Genomic DNA, 13,361 nt, shown 5'->3' with positions numbered 1-13,361 from the left:
TGATATTTTTCATATCTTTTTTCAAATAGGTTGTGTACTCTGATTATATTTATTTCCTACCCAGTTCCTCCTGTTCTCTCAGGCAGTTTCCCTTCTATTTCTCTCTCTCTCTCTCTCTCTCTCTCTCTCTCTCTCTCTCTCTCACACACACACACACACACACACACACACACACACACACACACACAGTTTCCCTTCCATGAGAGAGAGAGAGGGAAAGAGAGAAAGAGAAAGATCTGAATTTGCTTACTTCATTTAATAAGCTGTCCAGTACATCTGTTTTCCTATAGAGATACAGTGTTGTTCTTAACTGTGGCTGAATAAAATTCTGTTGTCTGTCTATGTCTGTGTATCTAACATCTCTCTTATTTATCACATTTCTTACCCATGCTTCTGTTGGTGGACACCTATGCTAATATGATAATTTGGCTGTTGTGAGTAGCACTGCAGTAAACGTGGATTTACAGGCCATCTCTCTGGTACGCTGACTTAGAACCCTTTGGATGTATTCCCAGGAGTGTATATCTGGATTGTATAATAGCTCTATTGTTAACTTTTGAGGGATCTTCATAATGACTGCACTGGTTTACATTCCCAGCATTATATAAGGGTTCTTTCTCCTACCAGACTCCTGTATCCTTGCCAGCACTGTTTATCTTTCTTAGTGATCACATTCCGATGCAGGAGGTGGAGAGTCAGTGTGGTTTCCATTTGACTTTCTCCTTGGACTCAAGACTCTCTCACGTATCGGTTAGACCTTGATACTTCATCTTTTGAGAGGTGCCCTCTCCTTTCCTTTCATTTATCAGAGTTACATGGTATTTGATATTTTGTTTTTTAGTTTTTTATATATTCTAGATGTTAATCCTCTGTCAGATGAATAGTCAGCACATCCTGTTGACTATCTCTTCACTTGGTTTTTTCTTTACTGTGCCAAGGATTACAATTCCATGCAACCCTGCTTGTTAAATCTTGGTTTTATTTTCTGAACAATTTTAGTCATTTTCAGAAATGCCAATCATGTACTTTGAAGGGCTTTTCTCTGTTTTTGAACAGTTTCACCATTTCAGGGCTTACTTACAATAGGTCTTGATTTTTTGCATAAGGTGATTTTTTTTGGTGTGTGTGTTTTGTTTGTTTGTTTAAAAACAGGTAAAAGACAAGAATGTAATTAATTCTGTGGATATCCAGCTTGTGCATATCTTTTTCCAGCACCATTTGTTGTAGAGGCTGTCTTTTCTCCAGTATATGTTTTTCACGTATTTGTCAAAAATTAAATAGCTGTAGTTATGTGGATTTCTTTTGGGGTCCTCTATTCTCCACTATTTTGTCTATTTTTTGTGCTAGTACCATGCTAATTTTCTTATTGTGGCTTTACAACTTAAGTAATATGATACCGCCGTTATTGTTATTTTTGCTCAGGACAGCTTTGCCTACTCAAGAGTGTTTTGTGCTTTTCTATGAGCCCCAGAATTATTTATTTGTGTAAAGAATGACAGACCAAAGTAATTGCAACCAGTCCAACTTGGTGAACATGAGTTATTATTGAGTTTATTAACAGAAGTATGAGTGAGGATTGCTTAGAGAAGCAGGGATGACTCAAAAATCCAACCGTATCACCAAAAAAAGCCAATCCCAGCCTGGATGACAGGTTTCAAATGTGCCTCCTTGGAGCCTTCTGCTCAGCGTGCAGGTAGCTGCTGTACAGGTAGAGAAACCATCTCACAGTAGCTCAGCTCATCAGTCTCCCGCAGCGCTTGTTTCCTCTGCTTCTAAAGCCACACGGGGTCTTTTGAGAAACTCTTTCCCATTTTCAGTTTTCCATGTAATGTTTTTTTTTTTTTTTTTTTTTTTTTTTTTTTTTTTTTTTTTTTTTTTTTTTTTTTGTCTCTGAGTTTCACAAGCCTTTCTTTCTGTTCTGGAGAAAGCATTTCTACAACTGCACACACTGATAATTTAACTCCTTCCATTCCTATTTCTTTATTTCCCCTTTGCTTTTCTTGCTCCACTTACCCGCAGCTAAGACTTGAAGCACTGTACTGAATAACAGTGGAGAGAACAAAAACCCTACCCCATCCCTGATTTTAGAGGAAATGCTTTCTACCTTGATTACTATAATGTTGGCACTGCTTTGTTGGATATTATCATTTATTCTAGGGAATGTTGTTCTATTCCTATCTTCTCCCCCCACCCCACCTCTTTATTGTAAAGTGATGTTGAACTTTGCCAGAACTTGTTCTATGTGTATTTAGATGAACATATGATTTTTCTCGAGTCTATTCATGTGCTGTATTGCATTTGTTTGATAGTTTTGTGCATGCATATAATGTGTTTTGATCTAATCTACCTGCATTCCCTCCCAATTTCTCCCCTATTCCCTTTATCACTTTTTGTTTCCAAACTTCATGTGCTTTTTTTTTTTAACTCCCTCAAATCAGTGAGTCTATTTTGTTCTACTCATATGTTTATGGGTGGTTGAGGGGCATCTAATGGTAAATGGATAACACTTCAGGGCTTGCATCCTTGATCAGCACTACCTGCTGTAGTAGTTTGAATGAGATGTCTCTCAAAATCTCAGGCATTCAATTACTTGGTACCTAGTTGGTGGTGCTGTTTGGGGATGCGTGGAAAGTGTGTCCTTGTTGGAGGAAGTGTGTCACTGGACACAGGCTTTGAGGTTTCAGAGCTTTGCACAATTCCCAGTGTGCTTTATTTTTTTGTGCTTTTGGTTGAAGGTGTAAGCTCTCAGCTTCCTGCTTTTGCAAACATGCCTTCATTCTGGACTCTTACCCCTCTGGAGCCATAAGCTCAAATAAATTCTTTTATAACTTGCCTTTGTCATGGTGTTTTATTACAGCAATATGTAAAGTCATTAATACACCCTTTCCTCCCCACATCCATCAGTTACCAATAGCTCCTCAGATTGGGGTGAAACTTCATGAACTTGTCTCCAAATCAGTGTTTGATTTTGCATAGATTTTGCTCCTCTATTTCCAGCCTCTGTGAGTTATGAGCTTTACTTAGTTGATTCAGAGGTCCTTGTTCTTCTGCTATCATCCATCCCCTTACTCTTACTACCTCCTGTTCCTTGGAATTTTCTGAGTTCAGAGGTGGAGGGGGAGAGTGAGATTTGATCGAGACATCCCACTTAGAGATATGTGTTCTAAGGACTCTCTCTGCATAATGTCTGGCTGTGGGTCTCCTCTGCATCTGTTCCAATCTCCTTGCAGGAGGTAGCATTTCTGATGCTGACTGAATGAGACACTGATCTGTGGTTGTAGCAAAATATTATTCAGAGTCATTTTATTGCTACATTCTTTTAGAAAAGTAGTATTTGGTTTTCCTGTAGTTCCTGGGCTATCTAGTTTCAGGTTTTTATCACCCAACTAGTGACTGGTATGTCCATTTCCTGGGGTGGGCCTTAAGTCAAATTAGATATTGTTTGTTTACTCTCACAAACTTTGTGCCAAGTTGTATAGCATATCTTGTAGGCACAACACAATGTATATCGGGGGTTTGTAGCTGTGTTGGTGTTTACTTTTCTCTTTTGGTAGCATGCATAATATGTAGGCAGATTTTTCTATAACACCTACAAGCTCCCAAATCACTACATGGAAGCGTAATATTAATTATGTAAGCTTGGCTGATTACTTAGGCTTGTTTTCAAACTAGCTGTTATAACTTAACCCATTTCTATGAATTTACTTTCTGCCTCGTAGCTTTGTTACCTTTGCTCTGTACTGCCCATGCTATTTTCCTGCTTCTTCTGTCTCTGACTGGCAGCTCTCCATGTCTTCACCTTTCTTCTCAGCATCCTCTCTGCCCTGAAAACCCTGTCTCACTGTTATTTGTTTTTTATTAAATCAATATGAATAACAAATCTTCACAGTGTACAAAAGATTATTCTACAACATTTCCCCCTTTTTGTCTACATAAAAAGAAAGGTTTTAACTCTAGCATAATAAAACTATAAACATTAAGAACCATTATCAGGTAACAATTACATTTACAATGCCCAGTTCATTTGCATTTGGCATATTTGGAAAAAATACTCCATTATTTATTCTATCTCAATGATTCCAAAGGTCTGTACCTAATTTGTCCTCTATCATAGCTAAGGAAAACAATGACTACCTAGTCTTCAGCTTCATCAACAACCTAAGAAGAATATAATATTACCTTAGTAAATAGGAAGCGCTGAACAAGCAACTTCCAAATCTAAAAGAGGTGACAAACAGGTGGCTGCCCAAATGACTAGCTTTTGCCATAGAGAAAGCAAAATGCATATGGATGCTCCGCAATACTTATCATCCTTTTTTAAAAAGCAGATTGATGCCACCAGGAACAGATATATCTTATAGTTAAGAAAAGACTTATGTTATTACAACATTTTAAATGCCATATTCTGTAGGTGTTTGAAGATTACCTGTCTATCTCTGTATGACCTTGAAAACAGACCTAACATGACTATAAGTGTGATAGTTATAGATAACTGTTTATCTGTATTTATTATCCTAAATAGCTTTCAAAAACTAAAATTTCACATAACTTTTTAAAATGAGCTGTATAGGTTTAATACCTTAACCAATAATAGAAACATATACAATGAAACAACATAACCTTAAATTTGCATCAAATATACAAAAATCCATACCAATGTAAAATACTTGAGACTAATGGTTGTTTAAAAGTAGACTCAACATTCTACCCTTTTATCTCATCATTTTTATACTATATCCCCCTTTTTCCTTCAGAAAGAGATCCTTGAATCTAACTCCTTTTTTAGCTTTTTTTCCTGATCATGATCAATAACAACTTGTAAATAATTGCCCCAAATGATGACAGACATCTATAACCCATTGAATGACCAAAAGCCATCCACCCACCTCTTGGGAATGTGGGTACTATGTTTTCTAGTCTGCATCCAGTTGTCTGGGGGCGCTGACATCTTTAGGAGATGCTGGGAAAATTGGGATAATGGTCAAGTTCTGGGAGAGTTAGCTATATCATTTGTTACCCAGCCTCCATGCAAGCAAGCAAGCAGTCTAGGCAAGAGCAGTTTCTTGCCCAAATGGCTATCCTTGTCACACTGAAGGGAAATTCCTTAATGGGTTTCTTTAATGCCCATGAACCTCTCTGAAATATTGGTGCTGCCAGAAGCAGATATGTCTCATTGTCAAGAAAAACTAAGTTCTTAAAACATTTTAAATGCTGTATTCTTTAAGTCTTTGAAAGTTTTGAGGAATACCTATCCATCTGAAATATATCTCTGTACACCTGGAAAACCTAACTAACACGACTACAAGGTTTGACTATTATAAATGACTCTATTAATCACAGACTCAATTTCTTAAATAAGAGCAAAAATACATATATGCTATATAACAAATTTACCTTAAATTTGTATCATTAGACCAAGATTCATACCAATGTAAAGTATTCATCTCTATATCATATCTCCCTTTAAATGAAAACAACATCTACAAAGAATCACCTCGTGGCGATGCACAGATTAATGGAGATGGGTTAAATTATAATGTTAAGAGATAGCAAATAAGAAGTTAGAACTAGGGGCTGGAGAGATGGCTCAGCGGTTAAGAGCACTGCCTGCTCTTCCAAAGGTCCTGAGCTCAATTCCCAGCAACCACATGGTGGCTCACAACCATCTGTAATGGGGTCTGGTGCCCTCTTCTGACCTTCAGGCATACACACAGAGTACTGTATATATAATAAATAAATAAATAAATATTTTTTAAAAAAAGAAGTTAGAACTAATAGGCCAAGCAGTGATTTTATTTTATCTTTTTACACTGATTCTTTTATTGATATCTATTTTTGACCTGCTTTTAAAATTTTTAATATTTGCTTTTAGATCTAGTAGTTTGTGTCAATTTTGTTTTTAAAGTGTGTTTCTGACTTTATTGTCAACAGGGTCTAAGTTTTTTAGTTTATGCCAATTTTATGTAACTGTATAAAAATAAGAAAATATTTCACCTATTAGCTAATTTTCCTAGAAACCTAGGTCCTGGGTTTTATCCTCATCAAACCCCAAACACATACACACACCCTGAGAAAGAAGGAAGAAAGAGAGGGGTTGGGGGAAGAAGTCTCCTGTAGAATGACTGATTTGTTACCAATACCCAGATTAATGACATCGCTTAAATCCACATTATTTGTAATAAACTGGCAGATAAAGCTCTCTTTTTAGCTTAGTCAGGTTTTATTTGTTTGTAGAATTTAGGTAAATTTATTTTGACAATTTGATGTCTGTTTTATTGATGCTAATATTATATAGCAGTTGCAAAGAGGATAGCCAGTGGACGACCTCTGACCTGGCCGCTTGCTAGGGCATCTCAGAGCTCATTCAAAGCTCCTGAAGCCCTGCTAATGACTGGGGAAAGTGCAGTCTCGTTAGCTGTGGGACAGGGTTGTGTGTTGAATGGAGTTTGGGGAACTTCTGTGGGTGGAGCTTTCTGTTTTATCTCCAGAGGACTCTGGGTTAGCACTGACTGCTGCGAGCAGTGAATGATAGTAGATACGCTGCTGTCTGAGGAGTGTACCTATGCCACTGGGCTGAAAGATTATTAGCCTAGGAGGTACTGATCCCAGTGATGATGTTATTGGGAAGAAATCCTGTGTGTTGGTTTTTCTTTTACTCTTTTGCTCTTTTACCTATTTTTTTTTTTGGGGGGGGGGCACCACCTACCTCCCAAATGAATCATATTCAGAGGCTTAGTCTTTCTTATAATTGCCTGGCCTTAGCTTGACTTGTCTGCGTTTCTTACCTTATCCCTGCTACCTTTTGCCTCTGGACCTTTTCCTTTTCTTCTGTATATCTCACTTTCATTCTTACTCTGTGGCTGGCTGGGTGGCCGGGCCCTGTATCCTCTCTCCGTGTTTCCTCGCTCCTTCTCTTCCAGATTTCTCCTTCTATTTATGTTCTCTGCCTACCAGCCCCACCTATCCTTTCTCCTGCCTCGCTATTGGCCTTTCAGCTCTTTATTATCAGGTGTTTTACACAGGCAAAGAATCACAGCTCCACAGAGTTAAACAAATGCAGCATAGACAAAAGTAACACACCTTAAAATCATTTCCCACAACTATCTTGAGCCAACATTTGCTTGTAAATTAGTTTGCCTCCACCAAAATGATTAAAAGATGTTTGTGTAGACGAGGGCAGAAGTGAAACGCACCCTACAGGACATACTAAAGCATTTTGTTTCCATTTGCTTATTCCAGTGTTTGATAAACTTTGGGGGCTGCCAACTAATGTCTTTAGTTTTCAGAAACAGGTTTCAGATGTCATAAATCATAGCTTTTCTGAAAATAGCCTTAAATAAAGATAGTCTTTTCCTCTACACCTGGTAGAAGGTGCTCAGCCTGTTCAGCAGTCTGCCTTTTCCTTGACGTGCTGTGTGTGGAGTTGGTCTTGAAATGGCTGTAAAAGGCAAGGATTGCTGGAGGCGAGCGTGGGGAGCGGGACTGAAGATGGCTCTGTAGATTTGATGCTGCTCTGGTCTGCAGTGTCTGGTCTTTGTGGGGAGAGATAAAGGGGCAGGGGGTAACCCAAAGCTCACTGCTCTCTCTTCAAGATGTGCTCCATGTGGTTGCTGTTTCCCTTCACTGTGTGAACTGTTTGGGAGAGCCACCCCAAGTCTGTTCTAGGCTGATCCCAACAAGATATGCAATCTGAAATCTTTATTCTCTTTGACTTTTTTTTTTCATTTATTAGGTTTATTGCTCCAGTATATGGTCACTATTATTTTAGTCAAAACTCAACAAGCATTGTGTCTGGCGTCACCCTTCTTTACCATAGCCTGCAAAAGCATTTTCAGCACCAGGCTTCTCTTTCCCTGGCTTCTGCTTTGCTGTTTCCTTCCTCTCTTTGGAAGTCTTGATGCACTTGAGAGTCTCAGGCTGCTGTTCAGCCTCCCTAGTGAGCCTCTAGCTTGAGAGCTGTTTCTGCTGCATACCTTCTGAGCCCTTGTTCCTCCGCTCCTCTGTTCCATCACCATTTCCCCGAATGCCCTTGGAGCTCATGTATTTACAGTTACTTGGTTTTGGTGCCAAACCAAAACTGTGAATGTTTTGCTTCTTTTGAGAACTATGGCAAAATTGAATGGATACCTTTGACAGTACACAAAGAGACCACAGCAGGACCCATACAAAAGCAGCTCAGTACATTGCTTGCGTTTGTAGCAACTCCAGGAAGCCTGAAGCAGAACCGGGCTTTTGACATTTACTGTTGTCGGTGTGTTGATGTAGTCAACATGCTATTGTAGGACTCAGTTATCTAAGTGAGTGATTCTTACCTGCTGTCTTTTTGTGGCAGCTGGGATTGTTTTATTATTTTTATTTGCAATATAATTAGGGAAAGAAAGGAACCACAGGGTACTTAGTCAATTTAAATTAACATATATGGTTTGACCACTGTGTAAGTTAGCTTTCTGTTACTGTAATGAAATATTTGTGATAATTGGTTTACAAGAACAAGGTTCATTTTGACTTTTAGTTTCAGGGTTTTGTTCTAAGTTGCCTGGGTTTGGGGGTGGGTTGTTGCTTTGGTCCTCTAATGAGGCGTCATTTCACACTGGAGTGTATGGCAAAGCTCACTGAAGAGAAAGCAAAAAGGAGCCAGAGCAGGGACCCAAAACTACAGTATTCTCTTTAAGAGCATGCGCAAATGACCCACACCACCTCTTAGTACCTCCATGTGCAATCAGCCTTTCACATGTGGGTCCTCGAGGACAGTTAGCACCTAAACTGTAGCACTAACAGAAGTTTTTTGTGATAGTCAATAGACGCTAAGTGTGCAGAAGGCATTTTTATGAATTTGAATTAACAGTATACCATAATTCACTCCTTCCATCTTTTTTTTTTTAAATTAAGCATAACCCTCAGAGTCTGGGACATTAACATGACAAGGCTACAGCCTAGCTATCCAAGCCTGGACCTTACTGTGGCTATGCTTTTAAGGTGGCTGTAAGAAGAGAAACTGATGATGATAATGACTTCAGGATACAGGCTGTAACATCTTTGCTCTGTGGTTGCTTATGGCAATGGTTTGAGTTATCTGCTCTGGCTTTAATGTCCTGTCTCATGCATGGCCAACAGCAAGCACAGTAGCTAGGTCATATTCAGATCTCCTTACCTAGCAATGCATTCTTATTGATACTGATACAGACACATACACACACTCCATTCTTAGTGACTCTTTTAACAGTGACATCTATGTAAGTGCATGTTCAGGCATTTGGAATCTTTTGGTCGAAGTTGCAGTTCCATATTTACTTAGTGTATGCTTTACTCAAGTTGAAGGAAATGATGATATAGTTCTAGTGAAATAGTGGACATTTTCCGAAAACCTCAAGTTTTCTTTAACTGGTGCTTTTATAATACCTTTTTATTTCTTAAATTTAAGTTTATGATGTTCAACTGCTGCACATATTTAAGTTTTTAATAGATTAGAAACAATAACAAACCTGTGATCATGTACCCAGTTGCTTATTGAGTTATTCTATTTAAAGATGTTTTGAGAGAAAATAAAAGGCCAAATGAATCCGACACTGGGTTATTTGGTTTAATTTTCCAGAAAATAGGATTGCCTTTATCAGATCCCAGTGTCTCTTAGTCCCCTCGCTTGGCTGACAGCTTGACAGTGGCTCTGTTGGGGTAGAGATGGGCTGGAGGAAGCTGCCTTGTCAGCAGACAGGCCTGTAAACTGAGCTCAGGGAACCAGGTCACCCCATCTTGACCCGCTGATCGCTGATGGCTTATGTCAGCATCAGAAAATGTGGCTGCACAGTTTCCTTTAAGGTTAATTTTGACTTAAGAGAATAACATTCATGTGTAAAATGTACTTCCTTCCTGCTTAGGACAGGCCATGCGTGGTCCCGCACAGTGAGATGCACATGTGAGTCCTGCTTTTGCAACTAAACTTGTCCGAACATTGTAGCAGCATTAAATGTGGTGTGGGCAGATCTGCTCCCTGGAGCAGTCTTTCTAGGTTAGCTTTTCATGCTTAGATGTAGGAACATTGTCTTCCATTTAACTTTACAAGTTGAATGTAAGTTTAAGCTTTGATGTACAGGAATATTCTGGGTCACTTCTACCATATAATTTAAGTTCGAGACAGTAAACACTTTTTCTTTATCCAAATCAGTAAAGACAATTAAAAATGTGTAGTGAGTATTCCTCTCCCATGTGTTTGTTTTTCTTTTTATGGATGTGCCTATTCAATTCAATATAGGAGCAGTCTGTTTTTTTTAGAATTTAAAACAGAACTGAGCCTACATTACAGAAAAATGTAGTATTGAGGACAAAATAAGGATTAAAAACTAATTATAAGAAGCAGAAAAATAAGTGTTCTCTGGAATTGAGAACATATTCATAAGCATTTGAACGCTGCATTTAATTCTTGAGTTTTTTAAAAGACCAGTGGGTCAAATTGATTTATATAGGTCTCATAAAAGAAATAAACACATCCACATTTGCATGAAGCAGCCTTGTTTGAATGTTTGTGTAGTGTAAATCTGGTACCTGTGCCTAGGTCATCAAGCAGAATCTGCAACAGACTCACCATTTGAATGTTAGTGAGTACCTAATGTTTAAGAGTGATGTTTATTTCATTATGTTAATTCTGAAAGACCTCAGAGTGACACATCTTAGATTTGGGTTTTCACTTTAGCAGATTGTGTGGAAAATTAGAACTCCAGGCTGGTTCTGCCACTGTTTGGAGGAGAAACTTCTTCATTATGAGCGAATACAGTTCCCTAAGGCACAGTAAATTTACTGCCTCATTTTACAGACATGCAAACAGACGCCTAGGCTGTGTGAGTTAGGCGCTATGCTGTGTGGGCAGCATGGGATGAGCTTTGAAGGCCTGTAGCCAGGTTGCCTGAGTTCACGTCCAAGTTGGGCTTTGTTACCTTCCCAAGCATGTTCAATTGTGTAGGGCAACAGTTTTCTCACCTTTCAGTTAGAAATTCCGGGATGTGCCTCCCTGTCAGTGGGTGGCACGTGCGTCTCAGAACTGCAGCATTTAGTGCATGGTCCCAGTTTATCCAGTGCTTGCTCTGCTGTCTTCATTGTGCCACCGCTATAAGATCTGAAATTATAGTCTTACTTCTTACCTGATAACTGTTTGAAAGCTCCGCTTTTCTCTAGGTAACAGCTTCAAACATGTATTACTAAGTGGTTCATTCACCAATATTTTTATCAGAGTCAAGGGATGTAAACAACTCTCACACTATCTCTCCAGAGTTGGTGCGTTGATATGTGTTGCAAAATGTTTCCTTGGAACTTCCAGGAAATTATTGTGAATATAAGAGAAGTAATATATATTCCCCACGTTCTAGTCTGGGCCCCAAATTAAATTTCTTGAGCTTGGTAGAATCCAAGTAACGTTACTTCTATTTTACAAAGTAAAGCTGAGAAATAAAACTTTTTTTCTGTGGCCACATTAGAAGGCCATGCTAAAGACCTGCAGTGCCTGAAATCTCACTTTCTCTTTTCCTTTTTTTTTTCACTGTGTCTTAAGATTAGGCGAGTGTGTTATGTGCTGCTTGAACAATGTGAAGCTGTGAGTGACGTTAATGCTATTATCTGTGGGGTTTTTTTTCCATTTCAGAATATTGCATATATATGTTCCTCTTGAATGGTGGAAATGATAGAATAATTTGTAAAAATGGCTTCAAAGTGTTATTTTGATGAACTATCTTTCTGTCCATGGAAGTGGCCCATATTTTAACCAGGTGTGTTTGTTTTTCCCAGCTATCCATCAAAAACTCGAAGCAGACGGAACTGAAAAAGTAGAAGGATCCATGACACAGAGATTGGAGAATGTCCTCAACAGTAAGTTTGCACCACTACCCAAAACTAGCAGTGGCCTTTGTAACAAGCTGAGGGGTTCCCAGGGCCACTCCCAAGCTGTGCTTTAGTCTCACTTCTAAACAAGGACTTAAGGAGCCTGGAGGGCTGTGGGAAGAGTGAAGGGAACCTGCTTGCATTTTACTGTACTCCTTAGGAACTGTCATTTGCTGCCCTGGAACAGAAGGGCACCGAGACAGCAGCCAGGGTTTCCGCCGAGTGGACACCTGAGTCTCAGCTGTCAGATGTGCAGTGCACAGTGCAGAGCCCCAGCCCCTGCCCAGCAGCTGCCCAGCATTGTCTACTTATGTATGCTCTGCGTTTCCCCACCAGGATATACTCTGAAACATTTTGTAAAAGTTATAGGCCCCACAGACCCCACGTTTGGGGATTCCTCCACTTTCCCTTTTGTTCCTTTTCTGACCTTCCAAACTACTTGCCCTAATAATTGAGAGGAAACTCATCAGATGAATTAATTTTTATTGTATGTAATGTGTCTTAAATGTAAGTTATATTTCACACATGTGGTCAATATGCAGTCTGAAGCAGTGATGTCCATAAGAATCTCCTTGAGTATATGATTTCCTTATAAAGAAGGGATGAAAAAAAATCAGGCAACCTCACATAGATGTTTAGAGATTTTTCAAACCAGGATTATGATAGGAAGTTAGTTTTGTATTTATAGCTTGGTTTAGTTCCATGAGTAGAACATTCTGTCTTTATGTAACCATCTCTTCATAGCTCTAGTGATGTCAGTAAGGAAGTATTTTGTGGAAAGAGTGCTAACTCTGGTGTAGGCTTTCCTTGGTGTTAGAATTGGAATACTTGGACATTTCATTCTCAGCCTGCATTTAACAGGACTTAAAGCCTTTCCCTTTGTTTATCACTCCTGTGGTTGTTGCTTGCCTTGGGGCTTGCTGTGCTTTTGCTTCTGAGACCAAGTTACAAACTTTGTTAAAATGAATATATTCAGAATTTTACCAAATATTTCCCAAAGCCTTTTCAGTGTCAGTGCTGCTAGATCTGTTGAAGGTTTGGAAGGGTGCTTTCTCCCCACGGGTGTTATTTGCATCTCTGGAGTTGTCAACAAGTTATAGCATTTGTACAAAAGAATGAGATTACTTAGGTAATTTAAACGGTGATATAGCACCGGCACTGACATAGTTCCTACTGACTACTAAAATCACTTTGCTGTGTTTCAGCTTGTATATCTGTTGCCATGGTTACTCATAAGGCCTTTGTATACTGTGCTGTGCCTCTTTGGGTAGAAAAAAATACTTGTCATTGTTAGGAATTTTCCTAAAGCAAGCTCTCTGCTGACACAAAAATCCCAATCAAGCCAAATCACAACAAGCCAAATTAAAAAATATCCAGGTTTAATGGGATTCCTGCTTTCTCAGGTGGCCCCAAGGGGGAACTGGGAAGCTGTGAAGGCAGGTGACCACCGGGAGGAGAGGAAAGAGACCAGGAGGAGACTTTCTGTGGGAACAGTT

At 39.1% G+C, this 13,361-nt stretch overlaps 1 protein-coding gene across 1 annotated transcript in view; it reads left to right on the top strand.

The window, feature by feature from the left end:
• Exoc2 (exocyst complex component 2) overlaps positions 1–13,361 on the top strand; it is a 170,053-nt gene that overhangs the window by 49,874 nt on the left and 106,818 nt on the right. The window contains exon 7 of the mRNA XM_048428015.3: positions 11,773–11,853. Within this exon, the coding sequence (XP_048283972.1) occupies positions 11,773–11,853 (81 nt within the window). The remainder of the gene's footprint in view (positions 1–11,772; positions 11,854–13,361) is intronic.

Source organism: Myodes glareolus, chromosome 14 (assembly GCF_982192425.1).
Source record: "Myodes glareolus chromosome 14, mMyoGla1.1, whole genome shotgun sequence".
NCBI classification, from domain to species: domain Eukaryota; kingdom Metazoa; phylum Chordata; class Mammalia; order Rodentia; family Cricetidae; genus Myodes; species Myodes glareolus.
This window is presented reverse-complemented; position numbering and strand designations above follow the sequence as displayed.